The 17,557-nt window shown below is 45.2% G+C and overlaps 1 protein-coding gene across 3 annotated transcripts in view; it reads left to right on the forward strand.

Annotated features, from left to right (window-relative positions):
- Positions 1-17,557, forward strand: part of LOC146796555 (cytochrome P450 3A24-like) — a 318,208-nt gene that overhangs the window by 236,698 nt on the left and 63,953 nt on the right. For all 3 annotated transcript variants that reach the window (XM_085629191.1, XM_085629190.1, XM_085629189.1), the window contains exon 9: positions 10,251-10,335. In XM_085629191.1, the coding sequence (XP_085485317.1) occupies positions 10,251-10,335 (85 nt within the window). The remainder of the gene's footprint in view (positions 1-10,250; positions 10,336-17,557) is intronic.

Consider the following 17,557-nt stretch of genomic DNA (forward strand, 5'->3'; position numbering starts at 1 on the left):
TTTTCAACTCAGTGGGATCCTAAAGAAGCCATGTTTTGTCAGCTGGAGCATTGGGGAGACTTGGTGTGGCGAAGGTTGGCTGGTGAGGGATGCCATCAAGGGAGTAGCCAAAGGAATAAAATACCCCCCACTTTGAATCTTATTGCACTGAGTGAGGGAAGCATGACATCCCAACCCTTTCTAGGAAGTTGTGATCATCGTCCATGCAGCGTTTCCTGTATTCTGTGTTTCTTTCTTTCCTTTTTTATCTTTTTTCTCTTTCATTCCTTCTTTGCATTCTTTTTACCTTCCTCTTATGATCTCTTTCCATTTGCCTCTCACTAACTATTATTTTCTTTTTGCAATGTGTATCATGTTTTGGTCTAAATATGTTTGGTTGCTTCACCACTCTTTGGGTCTCACCCCCTGGAACTCTCATGGTATATTCTTTCTTTTTAGTTGTGTCACTTATTAGCTTCAGCATCGATCTTGTGACCTGTGAGTCACGGATCAAAGTTAAGAGGGGAAATTAAAAACTATTTCATATGTTGTTAGAAATTGAATTTTTGGCTTGCTGAGGTATGCACCCAGGCCAGGCAGGCCTTTAGATTAAAGAGTGCTTTAGTTTGAGTTAGGGAAATAGTCGACTAACTGTCCGGATTTAGATAATATGTTAGTGCACTAAGTCTTCCTAAACTGGTTTTAATATAGTTGAGCCATGGAATATTATTATTTAGCATTTGTAGAGCGCCTGGCTACCCTTAGGCATCCCCACGCTATTTTGACTGCAGGTAAGGACCAGCATACGAACAACCTTATTGAGGCAGATTCTGGAAGAGCCACGTTTTCAACTGTTTGAAAGGTGGTTGACAGTTGCACGCAGTTGCTCCGGAAGGGAGTTCCATAGTCTAGCTGCATTGAAAGAGAACATCCGACTCCCTGATCGAGCTCTCTTTATTTTAGGGATTGATGCGCGCAGCTGGTTCGCTGATCGGAGACACCTTGATGGCTGATAAAATTTGATAAGAGGCTGATTTATCTTTGGGCCTGTCTCCCAAAGGGTTTTGTGTGCTATGCATAAAGCTTTAAATTGAATCCGTTCTGCGATTGGCAGCCAATGGAGTTTCCTCAGTGTAGGTTTCACAGAGTGGCGGTGGGGGGTGTGGTGGAGTAACCTAGCTGCACAGTTCTGCACCACCTGCAACTTCCTTATCGTTGCCTCTGTAGTTTCTAAATATAAGGCATTTCCATAATCTAGTCGTGAGAGCACCAGTGCCTGTACAATGACCCTTCGTGCATGGCTCGGTAGTAATGGTAGGACTTTTCGAAGCATTCTGATAATTCCAAAGCAGCCTGCTGCCACCCTGGTAGCCTGGCTCTTGAAGTTGAGGGATTTATCTAGCCAGACACCTAAACTCTTTATATGCTCTTTTGGGGTTGGGGCTGGTCCCAGGCATTTTGGCCAGCTTAGTCCTGTTTTTTCCCTTGGGGGACCTGGATGGTTATTCAGGATCATAAGCTCCGTCTTGTCTCCATTAAGTTTGAGGCAAGACTGATTCATGCAGGTCGCTACCGCTTCCATACATGCTTCAAGGTTAATTGGTGTACTCTTTGGCTGTTTTAGAGCTACCACCAATTGTGCGTTGTCAGCGTAGGTAATGATTTGGATCCCATAGGGGATGACTACCTCTGCCAGGGGTTTAAGATATACATTGAACAGGGTTGGGCTCAATGATCCCTGGGGGACTCCGCAAGTAAGAGGCCAGCTTTTGGAGATACAATTCCCCTCGAACACCTAGAATGTTCTCTCTTGTAGAAAGGATTCAATCCAGGTTATAATTTTGTCGGACACTCCCACCCCTCTGAGCCTGTCAATCAACATGTTATGGTTGACAGTGTCGAATGCAGAGCTCAGGTCGAGTAAAATCACTGCTACAGTCCCTCCCTGATCAAAACATTTTCTGGATTCCTCCACGACCGCCACCAGAGCTGTGTCTGTCCCATGGTTAGGTCCGAATCCTCTCTGACTGGTATGCAGCAAGGCATGATTCTCTAAGAATTCGGAGAGATGTTTGTTTACATATTTCTCCAGGATTTTGCTGTTCCCTGGAAGCAGAGAGACAGGCCGGTAGTTACTCCAAATCTCCGGGTCCAGATTGGGCTTTTTTAAGAGGGCCCTTACCATGGCGTGTTTCCAAGGCTGATTTACCATCCCACTAGATAGCGAGGAATTTAGTACCTCTAGCAGGGCTGGGAGGACAGTTTCTTCTACTTTGCGGAGTTTTGACAAAGGTGCTGGGTCTAGTGGAGAACCCGACTTAACCTGTGCAAAGATTTGTGACAGTGTGACCAAGTCCATGGTAGGGAAGTTATCTAGACGTGGAGTCATGTCATATGTGGATTCGATTTCCTGCTCTCCATTATTTATGTTTGTGTTATGGGGAACAAGTCGTACATATCTTGAATTTTTTTGTTAAAAAATTCTGCTAATTCATCGCACCTAGTCTGGGCCGATGCTAGCGGTGGATCCAACTCCACACCCTTAGTAAGTGATTTTGTAATCTGAAAGATTTCCCTGGGTGTGTTCGCCGCTGCTGTTATTTTTTCCTCGTAGAAACGGGCTTGTGTTTTTTTTATTTCTAGTTGGTATGTTTTAATAGCTTCTCTATATTTTTGTTTTTTCCCCTCATTGAAATCCTTTCTCCATGCTCTCTCTAATTTCTTACATTTCTGTTTAAGTTCTCTTAAATTAGATGAGTACCATGGCGTCTGTTTTTCTTGCTGCTTCACCTGAGTCCATTTATAAGGGGCCGTAGCATCCAGCGAGGCACTAATCCATTGATTATAGCTCTCTGATGCTATTGCTGTGTTAACCTCCCTCCCTGGTTTTGTATTTGTAAAGACCTCTGTCCAGGTTACTAATGACAATTTTGCCCAGGAGCGTGCCCATTTCTTAAGGGGTTGTTTCCCTTCAATCTTAAGTGGGGCTTTTCAGGTGATGGGGACTAAATAGTGATCCGACCATGGGACTGGACTGGGGCTTCCTGAGCTAAGCTGTGTGTCGTTTGAGAAGACTGGGTCCAGAATATGGCCCTTCTTGTGTGTTGGGCTGGGCACCTTTTGTAAAAGGTGGATGGCTTGTAAGTCTTGAGTCAAGCCTTCTGCATCCGCTTTAAGTGGTATTTCAAAATGTAGATTTAGGTCTCCTAAAACTGTCAGATTGGGTGAGGTGCTTGCCAATCTGGCAGAGGCATCTGTAAGTGATTTAGTAAACTGGCCACAAGGGCCCGGTGGGCGGTAAATTAGGATCCCTGAAAGCGTCACAGTGGCGGTAAATGTGATCGCAAATGCCATGCTTTCACAGTCTGCTATAATGTTAGGTTCTATGCGACCCCTCAAATGATTTTTTAAAATGATGGTGATACCTCCCCCTTTTTTATTTTTCCTATCATGCCTTATTATGTGTTAACCTGGTGTTAGTGCTTGAATTACATCAGGTTCTGAATCCTTGTGGAGCCAAGTTCCAGTTAGAAACACCACCTCCGGTTGTTCATCTCTTACTAGAATATTAATTTCCCCCACATGTTTCGGGAGGGACCTGCAGTTGAGGAGTATCATCTTTTGACCCTCTGCCCTTCTATTTTTTGGAGTGTTGGAGTGATATTTGCTAGATTGAATGAACAGTGAGAGCAAGATTCGGATCCAATCATTAATTCAATAACATGCATACATTCCTCTCTCGACCTGGGTCGTAGTGCATATAATTGAGAGGATGTATATCTTCTGATCTCAGGAGCTTGGGGACAAGGGTTCTAGGACCCTGCTCCCGTTCGGGTGCGGATGGGCGCAGACGGACTTGCCTTTGGCGCGCCTTCCAAGCAGTTGTCCAGTTTCCAGCAATCTTGTGAGATTGTTCTGCATAAATGGGCTTCTGGGTTTTTCCAGAGTCTGTGCCATAACAAAAGTGGTTGTAGCTTGATAAAGTCTTCTATGTAATCAAGCCCAACCTCTTTGTGGCAAAAGGCCATCGGGGTAGAATGTGTAACTGACGAGAGTCTTCTTATAAATGTATTCTCCACAGTTTGTAAGGATTTGCCACTAAGATAAGCCTGCGTCAAAGGTGGCGACAGACACACATTTACTTTTAAAAATACAAAGCATTTCTCTTTATGGTTTGTGCTCCAGTCTTCTGGAGAATCTAAAAACAGCATCTACTGCTCTTTGGAAATGCATGATTCTTACGTCCAAGAGGAATTTCCAATTAAAATCTACGTCGATCGGAATTCCCAAATATGTGAAATGCATTCATAATTTCTTCACCACCAAGTAAAAACATTTTAGTCTTGGCTAGTTTGGGACCACATTTCATTGCAAAGACCTTGGTTGTATTTGGTTTTAGTCCTGGAATACTCATAAAACTACTAAAAGCAAGACAGGAATTTCTCTCTCGTTGATCTTTGGCAAGTCCTTCCCAGCCATTACCAGGTGGTCACCTAGAAAATTAATATAAATTAGAAAGAGAAAAGGTGCCAGGTCACAGCCCTGTCTAACCCCGGTTAGTGGGAAGTCTTCAGATATGTTTCTGTACCTATTGTACCGTACTCTGGTTTTGATATGTTCATGTAGCCTACTGAGTAGCAAGATTATTGCACTGCCAATGCTTAATTGGTGCATTATGGACCACATCTTTGGGCAGTCTTTCATGTCAAGGCACATGTTAGGTCCATGAACGCAAGGTGGACATGGCAGAGTCCTTACAGTAGAGTCAGGGAGAAGCAGACAACAGGGTAACAAGCAGAAAAGCAGTCCTTCCAGAAAGGCAGTCCAGTTGAGTCCTTTAAGCTGCACAGCAGTCCTTCTGACAGACATTCAGTTCAAGATCTAGAAGTGTTTGATGTGTGGGTGTCAGAGACCCAGTTCTTATACCCCAAAGTGCCTTTGATGTAAGTGGTGACTTCAAAAGAACTATTTGAAGTGCATAGGGATCCCTTTCAACCCAGTCCTGTCTACCAGACTAACCCTGAGGGTAAATCAGTGCTTTGTGTGAGGACAGTACACAGCCTATTCACATGTAAGTGTGAGCCACCTTTACCCCCTCCTGCCCAGGAAGACCCATCAGAATGCAGATTAATGCAGATGATTCTCACCTTTCTGTGTTTATGCCTGTCTGGAGGGAATACACAAAGTGTAGCTGTCAGATAAACCAGACGTGTATTGGAGACAGGCTGTGAAGCACAAAGAGCAGTAAGTACAGAGAAATGTTCACTTTCTAAAAGTGGCATTTCGAAAACAGCAGTGTTAAGTCCAACTTCACCAGTACGGAGAATTTATCTTTACCTTTCCAAAGATATCAATCATGAAAACAGCTACTCCTCTCTGATCAGGAATTACAGCTTAAAAGTATATTAAAGAATACCCAATGATGGCCTATAAGAGGGGTAGGCCTCACGGTAGTAAAAAACAAAATAGGCTGTTTGTCACTACCACAACATGCACAACATAAAGGTACATGTCCTACCTTTTACTTACATAGCACCCTGTCCTTAGGGTTACTTAGGGCCTACCTTAGGAGTGACTTGCATGTAAAAAAGGAGAGTTTAAGGCCTGGAAAGTTGTATTAAATGGCAAGTCGAGGTGGCAGTAAACTGCACACTCAGGCACTGCAGTAGCAGGCCTAAGACAGGTTTGAAAGGCTACTTTTGTGGGTAGCACAATCAGTGCTGCAGTCCACTAGCAGCAGGCCCTGGGTATCTGGTATGACAATTTACAAGGGACTCACCAGTAGAACAAATATTCCAATCAGGTATACACCAATGTCATCATGTTTAGGGGAGAAGCACATGCACTTTAGCAGTGGTTAGCGGTGGCAAAGTGCTCAGTGTCCTAAGGCTAACAAAAAGAATCAGCAAAAGGTTGGGGGAAAGCACCACCCTAAGGATGACAAGTCTAAAGTGTCCTGTGGCACCCTTTCTGAAGCTGGTATCGTGGATGCTTTACTACACCCTTGAATGCAGCTGGGTCTCTCATCGATCTGGGCTTTGCTAAATCTACAGAATTGTTGTTAGAAATGGGGGTCTCTGGTTGGCAATGGTTTGCACCTTTGTCCAAATAGGGACCCTTGCTTCTAGTCAGGGAAAGGGGGATACACTCCTAAAATAACCCCTGCTTACCCTCTTGGTAGCTTGGCACGAGCAGACAGGCTTATATCAGAGGCAGTGTGTAAAGCATTTGTGAGCACATACAGTAACAAAGTGAAAACACTACAAATGGACACCACAACAATTTAGAAAAATAAGTATTCTTTATCTAAACAAGACCAAATGACAAAAATCCACAATACAATATTAAAAATAGGAATTTCAAATGACAGAAATAGTTCAGTTCAATGCAAGTTGTAGATGCAACACTTTTCCAACAAAGTACCTCAGATGCTTCACGCAAAACAAACAAAAGGGTCGCAGGGAAGGTGATGCATCGGTTCCTTCCTGTGGGGGAGGTGATGCGTCGGTTTCTTACTGCAGTGCAGGGGAGGTGATGCATCGGTTCCTTACCGGAGAGGAGGTGATGCGTCGGGTTCTTACTGCGTTCCGGTTACAATGCGACAAGATGACGCCTCGATGCGATGCAATGTTTCGGTGCGATGCGACAAAATGGCGGCCTGATGCTATGCGACGATCTGGTACGATGCGTGTATGTTTGCAGCCGCGCGGCAGGTGCTGCGACGGTCTTCTTGGCGATGCATTGGGACTCAGTGTGGATGTGGCGCGCTTGTTCCTGGTTGCTTGGCGAGGCGTCGGAACCACGTGCGGATGCGGTACGCTTCTTCCCCATGACTCAGTGATGTGCCGGGAACTTCTTCTCGTTGCGGCGAACTTCCAGCTCCCAGCAACAAACAATGTCTAGAGGTCCTAAACAGCAGTGGGCACCTCTTTGCAGGGTAAAATTCCCAGCAAGGAAATTCAGGGGAGCTGGTGGTGAATTCTTTGTGTCCCTGAGACTTCAGAACAGGAGGCAAGCTCAGTTTCAAGCCCTTGGAGATCTTTTCTTCAAGCAGGTGACAAAGCAAACAGCAAAGTCCTTCTTCTCCTTTCCTTGGCAGCAAGCAGCCACTGCAGGCCAACCCCAGACAGCAAACAGCACAGGGACGGTATTCCTTCTCCACTTATCCAGTTCTTCTCCTTGGCAAAGGTTCCCCTTGATTCCCAGAAGTGATCTAAAAGTCTGGGGTCTGGGTCCCCCTTTTTATACACACAAATACTTTGTTCTCTGAAGGCAGAGAGTGTCTTTACCCAGCCAAAACCAGCTCTGTCCTCACTGGTGCAGCTTCCTGGCAGGAGTTGGAGACAGTATTGTTGGAGGTAGACCAGGTCCAGGCAGGTGAAAGAAAATCTCCTCCCCTTACTCTAAATTCAACCCAGGTCCCATTCAGCCCAGCTCTGACTCATCAGACTGCTGGAGCGGCAGCCCCCGCCCCAGCTCCTGTCATTGACAAGCCAGACATGCAATACACAAACCTAGCAGAGGCATACTGAATGGTTAGGCAAGAAAATACCCACTTTCTAAAAGTGGTATTTTCAAACACAGAATGTAAAAATCACCCTCACTAAAATATGCACTTAAACATTATGAGTTCAGGCATACTAAACTGTATTTTCCTATCTTGTTCCCAGGGTTAGTTATGTTTATAAGATGTTATAAACTAACTCCCCATTCTGGCCTATGGGAACAGATAGCCTTGCAATAGTGTACAACGAAATTTGCAGTATTTCACTATCAGGACATGCCACACACATCAGGGTATTTCCTACCTTTCACTTACCACAGGGGTACCTTGGGCCTACCTTAGGGGTGACTAACATGCAGAAAAGGGAAGGTATGGGGACTGGCAAGTGGCTGCACTTGCCAAGTCAACATGGCAGTACCAGACTGCCCACAGGCTCTGCAATGGCAGGCCTGAGCCACTTCTTACAGCTGCTTCTGTGGGTGGCACAATCAATGCTGCAAGCCAACCAGCAACATTTGATCTACAGACCCTGGGCACACACGGTGCACTGTACTAGGGTCTGACAAGTAAATCAAATCAGCCAATCATGCAATCACTAATCCATTACATCAGTTTACAAAGGAGCGCTTGCACTTTGGCACTCAACAGCAGTGGCAAAGTGCCCAAAGCATCTAGACCAGCAAAAACAGATGAGGCAACAGCAAATAATGGGAGTCCCACGCCAATGGTGCCAGGTCTAACAGTTGTTTTTATGAGTTCCTTGCACTTACGTCAGAGAAGCTCATACATATCACAGTTAAAGATTAGCATCACAAAGTTGAAGGATGGGACTATGGCCATTAAGGGAAGCAAATACTGTGACAAAGAGAAATTATGAAACTTTGAAGTAAAACAAATAAAAGCCATATGGAGAGAGTAGATATAAAAACAAACGAAAAAGGATAGAAAACAAAATCTAGAAAAGAGAAAGAAAGTGAAAGCGGATTATAGAGAAGAAAGCAAGAAAAGAAGAAAGAAAGAAATGAAAAAATGGAGAAAGGAATGAAAGTATGAATGGATTTGAAAGGAGAGAAGGATGGAAAGGATAATGAAAGAAGGAAGAGGTGAAAAGAGGGTGGAAATCAAGAAGTGGTAGAAATTAAGCAAAAAGGAAAGGAATATGAAAGAAGGGATGAGAGAAGAGAGAGTTAATGAAAGGAAGGGAAACATAAAGGATAGAAAAAGAGAAACAAAGGAAGAAATAAAGGAAGAAGAATTAAATAATGGAAAAGATAGGAGGAGGAAGAGAAAAAGAAATTAATGGATGAAGGGAGGGAGGGTGAGGAAATAAGCAAAATGGGAGGAAGGGACATGAAAAATGGGAGGAAAGGATAAAGAAAGCAAGAAAGAAATGGGGAGGATGAAAGGGACATTTTAAATCATATGAAGAAGTAAAGAAAGGTGGAATGGAAGGTAAGTAGACTGGAAAAATGTGAGAGACCAAGATACATTTTTGTTTCTTTATGGTACAACATGACAAGTGTTTCCTGTTCCTGCACACTAAAATTCTGAAGCCCTGATTCCATGCTTGTTGGAGGAATAAGTGCTGCCTATCGATCCTGATAGGTAATGGTACATTATTTAGCAGGTGTGATGAATACCACTTGCTATGATTTTCTGGGGAAAAATGTGCCATTTTAGTTCTCACAGCACCAAATCTGCATGGTACTGTAAATACCATACACATTTCCCCTGTTAAATTCTGGTAGGTTTGATCTTCTGAATATTTAAGAAAGGATATATTTAATGCACCTGGTAATTCGGCAAATATCACCTAACTCATAATTATGACTCTACTGCAAACAGTGGTTTACGTAGGATTCAGAAAACACTGACCCACTTGTAATCAGGTCCTAAGTCAAGTTATCAAAAGGTAGTAAGGACGAAAGAGCAGTAAATGGAGGGATGGAAGAAAGCAGATGTAAAATAAAGATAAAATGAAAGAAGGGAGAAAGGATGAAAGGCAAGACAGAACAAATTAACAATGAATATAGACTGAAGACATGAAAGGAGGTAGAAGGAAGGAAGAAAGGAGAATTAAAGAAAAAAATTAATGGAGGGCGAAAGATAGAAGGGAAGACAGGAAGAAATACTGGAAGGAAAAAAAGGCAAAGGGGTGGCAAGGAAAAGGTGAGCTAAAAAGGTGAGAATAAATGAACGTAGCATGAAAAGGAGGTGAAAAGGAAAGGAGCAAGGAAGGAAAGCAAAAACAAAGTAAACTAGAGGGGAAAAAATGATAAAATAAAGTAAGAGGGCAAACAAAGTATGGGAGAATAAAGAAAGAAAGAAGGGAAAAAGAAAGAGGTATTAGTAATAAAGTAAGAATCTATTTGAGGCCAAAGATTGAGGCTCACCTTCTAGTCAAATATTTCAGATATTGATGTCGTTGTCAAATGCATGGACAAATACTTCTTCAAGCCAGAGGCATCCATGGCTGACCATAAAGAAACCACAGATAACCCCGTTAGTTACATAAAAATAGGGCAGTTATAATAAACAGGATTTGATTTTTCGTCATTGATTGCATAAAGTGAAATATTGCAGCATGATACCTGGTCATAAACTAAGATTGCCAAATTCACTGTCACTTGGGTAGATGCGATACCCTGATGCTCCTAGTATTCCTTTACAATTAATAATATCCTTAACAAGCTAGCTGAGACTGTACATATTTGTATAGTATATTTTCAACTGATAGTATACTGTGTGTCTTTCCTTCTATTCCCAGAACCGAGTGGATTTCCTGCAATTGATGGTTGATTCTCAGACAGAAGACATTCCAGCATTCAATGGCATAAATCACGGGTACAAAGGTAATACCCTAGAATATACCCAATCATTAAGTGGGTTTTAGTGTCTACGATAGTGATGGAAATCAGGAGGACTGACAGGTAGAGTAAGTGAGTTATTTGTTTTGTAATTATTTATAACATACATAATAACGTCATAAAAAGCATCTTTTCGATGGTCAAAACCTAAAATAGGACAATGAAGGGTTGAAGAATAAAAACACACTTATAATATAAAGGATGCAATTAACGGAAAATGTAAAAGCTGGACAGTTGTTGCATTAGAGCAAGTGCGCCTTCATCTTAGATTTGAAGCCACCAATGGGGTCTCATCCTTAAAATCTTTAGAGCTTGAGTTCGCAGCTTAACTCTAGCCACTCCATAGTATATGCAGTCTAAATGAGATTTAAAATCTTTGGTTGGTTGCAATTTCGAATCGAGATTTCAATGTGGGCTCTGGTGAGGACCATGTTTAGGTCAGGACAGCATTTATTGTCTTGACGACCTCATGACATCAATTCTTCAAAACAGTATAATAAGAAGAAGTACACAGAGAAAGTGAGTGGGCTTTGGATCATTCCCCTACAGCCACTGGCCTTCCTGTGTCTTTACCTTATCTTATTGTGTTGCCATTTGGTTTTGTGGATTGGACATCAGGTAGGTATTTTGTTAGAGGGCAGATGCAACATGATGTGTAGGTTGCAATAGAGAGAGACAGTTTGCTTTTTATGTAGTTACTTGTCTAACAAAATGACACACCATAAAGCAACACACCCAAACAAGGTATAGCATGACATAACACAACATAGCACACCCTAGGATAACTGCAAAACACAACACAAAATACCCAAATATAAAAAGCATGGCATAACATACTCAGTGTAGCACTACATGAAACAACAAAACACAGCACACCATACCTTAATGCAACAGAGGACAACATTACTCAACATAACACAACATACAATATAACACAGCATGGCACAGCATGACTCAACGCAACACTTGATAACTTAACCCATAATGTGGGGGTGTGGCCAGAAACATGGCAGACAAGACAAGAACAGCCTAAACTGCAAACTCTGTCCATTAAATCCGACAAAATCTGGGGCAAAGTTGGCCATATGTAAGAGGAGCTGGGTGTCTTGTGCTGAGAAACAGCATGACACAAGTGGAATCACTATAGGGGCTAGCATAGAGCATGAAAAGAGCAGAGTCCCAGGAGGAAACACAAAGCAAGCTCGAGAAGGCACCAAAACACGATGGTGCCCATGCAACAGTCGCAGAGTGAGTCGCACAGGGCCTTACAACGAAGCAAGAGCCAGTTTGAAGAAGTGACGTGCAGTAGATTCGGAGCAGTGGGGGAAGCCCCACACCAGTGGTGCTATAAGTTGTGGGCTAGGCGCCTACCTGCACCCGCACAAAGGGAAAGAGAGATGGCAGCCCCAGTGTATGGATCCGGTGCAGTGTGGGGGGGGTGTCCAGGTGGTATTATGGAGGTGTTGGCCCCCCAGGTGCACCAACCGAGAAGGGTGGAAAAACTCGGTGTGGTCATCTGGTGAAAGTGGGGACAGCTGCTTGACTGTGGGAATTTACATGGTAGAAGTATGAAATGACTGACGGTGATTGGGTGTGGCCAAGGAGGTGAAATGTGTTGTTTCCCACCAAGCACGGGTGGACTGGGACAGTTTGGACAGACTGCCCAGACAAGCACTGGTGAGCAGCAAAGAAGGGTGTTTCTCCCCCACCCCCCAAATTCACCTACAACCCACACAAAGGACTTTGTCACATAAAACATTTGTGGAACTGTAAGTTGAACACAGGTACCATGAACTAACGCCAGTAGTAGGGGATAGATTTACAACCCATACTGTAGCCACTAATGTGACCCACTGTTATGACCAACAAACATTTCAGGTGCTAACAGCTGGAATCAGGGGGTTATCAGTGGACTACAACATGGAGTAAACAGCCTGTGCTTGTAGCAGTGGTTAAAATCAAGAGCACAAGGCAAACTGTGGCAGTGGCATCACTGGTGTCTGAGTTGAGTGGCAAAGTGGGCCTAACAGCAGAAGCAGAGAAAACAGGGGGTAGCAACATCTGACCCAACAGAGAGCCTGGATAGAATATTAAAAACTGTGCAAGAATAGAAAACTGTCTTTGAATTCAAAATTGACACAGTAGACATAGATGTAAAGTTACTAAAGTCCGACCAAAGGAAGTTGTCAGAGTGAATTTGGGCTGACAGACATTTCTGTGCAAAGTCTGAAATGAGGAAATCGGCAAAAATAGTTCAGATTTACTAGAAAGTGTATGTTACTTAGAATTTCAGACAGAAGATACAGAAGGAAGAGCTTGCAGAAGTCCCAGTGGAATAGTTGGGCTCCAAGAGCATACAGAGGTTTGGGACTCAGCTGCCTACCTGGAAAATTAGTCGTTAATGGTGGTTGTGCCTTAGGGCCTCTCTAAATTCTTTGTGATTGAGAGGATTCATAAAGCACTGGTCCTGCCGCTTCCATCAGGTGCCCCCTCACACACCCATCAATTGATTGCAAAGCTCCTGAACTTTAATGATCAGGATATTATCCTGCAGAATGCCCACTCACATTGCACACGGCTCCTTCAAAGTGGACACTGCTACTGATTTCCTCTTTCCAGATTACATGGCAGCAGCGCATGCACAAAGACAGTATTTCATGGAAGTGAGAAAGAAGCCCTGCAAAGCGCAAATTCGCTACATAGTGTTATTCTCAGTGAAATTAAAGGTAATATATGAGGGTTGTGCCCTCTTCTCCAGACACTCAGCCATCTGGGCTAGAAGAGAAAAATATCCCAATTGCAAAAGGAGAGACTGGCAACAAACTAAAACAAGACAAGTTTTCTCACTTTTGACTGCCTCTTTCTCCTTACTGTACGCTCTGCACGTCCTGGTGGGACAGGAGTCCCAGGGTCAACTCTTTCCGCGCCAAGCATTCCCGGGTGGGACAGGAGTCCTAGGGTCAACTCTTTCCGTGCCAGGCATTCCCGTGAGGGGTCCAACATCGCGGAAGGGGACTACAGGTCCCAGAATCCTCTGCTGCTGCCCCAGGTGCTGCCGTAAGGGGGAGGTGCTCGTCATCGTGCTTATAGCGCTGCCTCTCCCCCCACGGCGCAGGAGTTCTTACTCACTTTTGGCTGCCTCATTCTTCTTGCTGTACGCTCTGCACGCACTGGTGGGATAGGAGTCCCAGGGTCAACTCTTTCTAGCCAGGCATTCCCGCGAGGGGTCCAACATCGCGGAAGGGGACTACAGGTCCCAGAACCCTCTGCTGCTGCCACAGGTGCTGCCATGAGGGGGAAGCGCTCGTCATCACGCTTAAAGCGCTGCCTCTCGCCCCGCGGTGCGGGAGTTCTTACTCACTTTTGGCTGCCTCATTCTTCTTGCTGTACGCTCTGCACGCCCTGGTGGGACAGGAGACCCAGGGTCAACTCTTTCCGCACCAGGCATTCCCGCGAGGGGTCCAACATTGCAGAAGGGGACTACAGGTCCCAGAACCCTCTGCTGCTGCCACAGGTGCTGCCGTGAGGGGGAGGTGCTCGTCATCGCGCTTATGGCGCTGCCTCTTCCCCTGCGGCGTGGGAGTTCTTACTCACTTTTGGCTGCCTAATTCTTCTTGCTGGACGCTCTGCACGCCCTGGTGGGACAGGAGTCCCAGGGTCAACTCTTTCCGCGCCAGGCATTCCCGCGAGGGGTCCAACATCGCAGAAGGGGACTACAGGTCCCAGAACCCTCTGCTGCTGCCACAGGTGCTGCCGTGAGGGGGAGGCACTCGTCATCACGCTTATAGCGCTGTCTCTCCCACCGTGGCGCAGGACACGATCGGGACATATCCTGGACGAAGCCCAGACCAAGGGCGGGCCCGTCTGTGCCCATCAGGGTCCGGATGAGGCCGGGCTGGGCCAGCCCTCTGACGTCTAAGTTCGTTTGGTTGTGTAGGTCGGAGTAGCGACTAGGGTAGGCTTAGTTGTGGTGCTTGGACATTATGAACAAACGTAAAGCAACAGCGAGTGCGGGCGTTGTGGGGACACTTGATGCGTTCCTGTCCAGGACAGAATCAGTGTTAATACACCAAATACAGCTCACTGAACGTAGGCTGTCGCCCGAACCAGTAGTTCCTACTTGCACCCTTGGAACTTCACCACTCCTCCCGCGCAGTGAGTCAGTGACCATCAAAGCTACCGACCAGCATAGTGGTTTGTCTCCCCTACCCCCCAGCAGTCAAACGATTTCCCTCTCCCTTAACCAGGGAAATTTGGAAAGTTCCCCGAATACCACCAGGGGTCAGAAGCCTAGTCATGTTGCTATTGTTGAACACCGTCCAAGAAGAGGAAAGCCCGAGGACCATCAAAAAACAATCATATGCCTCTAAGATCTGGAAAACGTAAAGGGGAGTTTACCGCAAGCACTAGTAGTACGATGGCTAGCAGCGCTTCAACTAGTCAGCCTCGCCTAGTGGATGCATGTGTGTCTGCCCACACGAGTAATGAGGTAGATCTTTGCACTAGGATTGAATCCAAACTATCGGCACTAATCGATCCCATATTAAAGAAGTTGTCCATGATTGAAGAAAGACTTGACAAAATAGAGATGGGTATTTCTAACTTCACCTCAAACAGCTCTAACGGGACAACGGTGGGTTGGGTCACGACACAATTGAATGAGAGGTCAGAGGAGTATTTAGGGGCCAGAAAGGTAACACAACCTGACAATCCACCCCAAATCATAAAGCCCCTATTTCCAACTATGAAGCAGGCAGAGAAACCCACTAGCTAGCAGATACATCAGCCCCATATCTCCTGCCCTTTGAGTACCCAGTCCTTTCTACACCTACCCCCGGAAGCTACTCCATACACAGTTGTTCTGTCCAACGTCCCAGTGCTCCCTTCAGGTGCGCGGGAGCACTGGCCCACGTTAAGAAATAAGGCACTACATTTCTTGAGTGTTAGGACAGGTATTAAGGAACCTATTTTTTGCGAGTTCAAGATGGTTTGTAGAGTTCCTTGGGTGGTTAAATCCTACAAGTCTCTCCCAGGTGATTGTGTGGTTCTTAGCTTTAGATCCCTTAGATTGGTTCAGTACATATTGGAGAGGGCGGGCAATTGCTTCATCAAGGAGGATGATATTAATTGTGTCCCATTGGGATTTTTCTACAGAACAGAAGGGATTATTGGACGTAGTGAGAGGAGGGGCGAACCTAACATGTGTGGCCAACATACGTTCCAGATTCCCACTAGCAATCGATTTGATGCTCTAACTTCCATGGAAGAAATTGACTGACTTAAAACTCCAGGTGGCCTGACTTAAGTAGGAGTCCTAGGATTTAAGGGACCAATCAGGGCAGTCACAGGCTTTCCCGACCCAGTTTATGCAGGGTCCTTATGTACTTGGGATGTCTCTGTCTCTGGTTCTGTCGATAGCAGCCCTGCTGATCTAGGGACTGTTTGTGGTAGAGGGATGGCTAATACACCGGAGGTGAGGTCGAGGGATTTTATTATTACTTCCTCGGCTAAAACCATCACACCCTACAGCATTTTCCAACAGCATAACAGTTCGCTCCAGAAGTCAGTGGCTGTGGGCAGCAGTAGCACGGGTGCAACTGATCAACTTAACATCCCCGTAAAAAGGCATGTACAGCCATCGATGTCTTTTTCTTCCTGAACATAGCTGGGTTGTCTACCAAAACTGTCTCAACGGACTGGGCAGTTTTTATAGATAATTATGACATCTGGTCCTTTCAAGAAACCTGGTCTGTGACTCCCATTTTCTTCCCAGGTTATCTTAATTTTTCCAAACCAGCGCTGGGGGGCCAGAAAGGTGGGCTGTCTGGCGGTCTCACATGCTGGGTCAGGCAGTCAGATGGATGTGTGGTGCAAGAAGTTTACATTGACAGTCCTGATATAATGGCATTGCGGTTACAGATGGCTGATGCGTTAGACGTTCTGGTTATTAACGTCTATGCCAGAGGGTTGCCTGGGGGCAGAGCATCAACTGTAGTTGCCCTCCTTGACAAGTTTTTAGGTAGTCTGGGGGGTGGCTGCAACTTGATAATAGTGGGCGATTTTAATTGCACTTTCGAGCCCCTCGACCATGAAGACGGTGACCTCAGTTTGGAAGAGGATGTACAATGGAACATCGCGCAATTAAATCTAAGCCCAATTAAAAAGTGGACTGAGGCTGCATTACAGCTTGAAGGATTGTGTCTGGAAAGGAGACTCAGAGTAGCCAATGGGGGGGACGTATTCAGATAGTAAGGGCACCCACACTTTCAATAATGGAATAAGAAGTAGTTGCATCGACTATATGTTCCTCAATTTCCTCAATGTAGAAATCTGGTCTTTTATGTTAGACATGTTGGTCCAGGAGCGGAGTGAAAGTGACCACAACCCGCTGATCCTAACCTTAAAGGTTCCTGGCCTATCTAGCAATGGCTCTAGGGCCGCTGAGGACAAGTTAGTAGAGTCCATACTTACCAATGATACGAGGAGGGTCAGATGGGCTGGGATGGTAGATAACAAGGGTGATGTGGCTGCGATGAAATCCTTGGTCGGTTGCTCACTCTCTATTTGGCATGATTGCGACTCCCAAGAGGCGGTAAACCACATTATCCCCGAGGTCCATAATGAGCTGTTCAGGAAGCTTAAAAATGTCTTTATCAAGCCCAACAAACAAACATGGGCCCCTTCCACAAGGATAGCCTCCTGGTATAATAAAACCTGTAGAGAGGTTTATAAGTCACTGGCTAGGGCTATTAGATCACATGTGATGGGGGATATAAAAAAAGCCAGAACTAGGTACTGGGTATCCCAATTGCAAGCAAAGAAGGACTGGGATGAGTCCCGATGGCTTGACCTGCTAGTAGCAAGCAAAGAGCAAAACATGACCCATTTTTGGCAACTCGTCAAATGGGGCAGTGGAGTTATATCACAAGTACCTATAAATCATGTTGCCCCGGAGGTGTGGGTGTCCCACTTTGAGGCACAGTTTTCAATGACTAATTGTAGTGACCCTATCATCTACCTACCCGTCTCTGATACCAGTGCATCCTTTACCTGCCCCAAGGTGGCAAATGTGCTTAAAACGATTCCACGAGGCCGGGCTCCAGGTCTAGATTGTATTCCGGCTAACCTGTTTGTATTGGATCAAGAGAATTGGGTCCCCTACATAACATATCTTGCAAATGCAGTAGCTAGCGGCGCACCTATTCCT

Source organism: Triturus cristatus, chromosome 10, assembly GCF_964204655.1.
Source record: "Triturus cristatus chromosome 10, aTriCri1.1, whole genome shotgun sequence".
Classification (NCBI taxonomy): domain Eukaryota; kingdom Metazoa; phylum Chordata; class Amphibia; order Caudata; family Salamandridae; genus Triturus; species Triturus cristatus.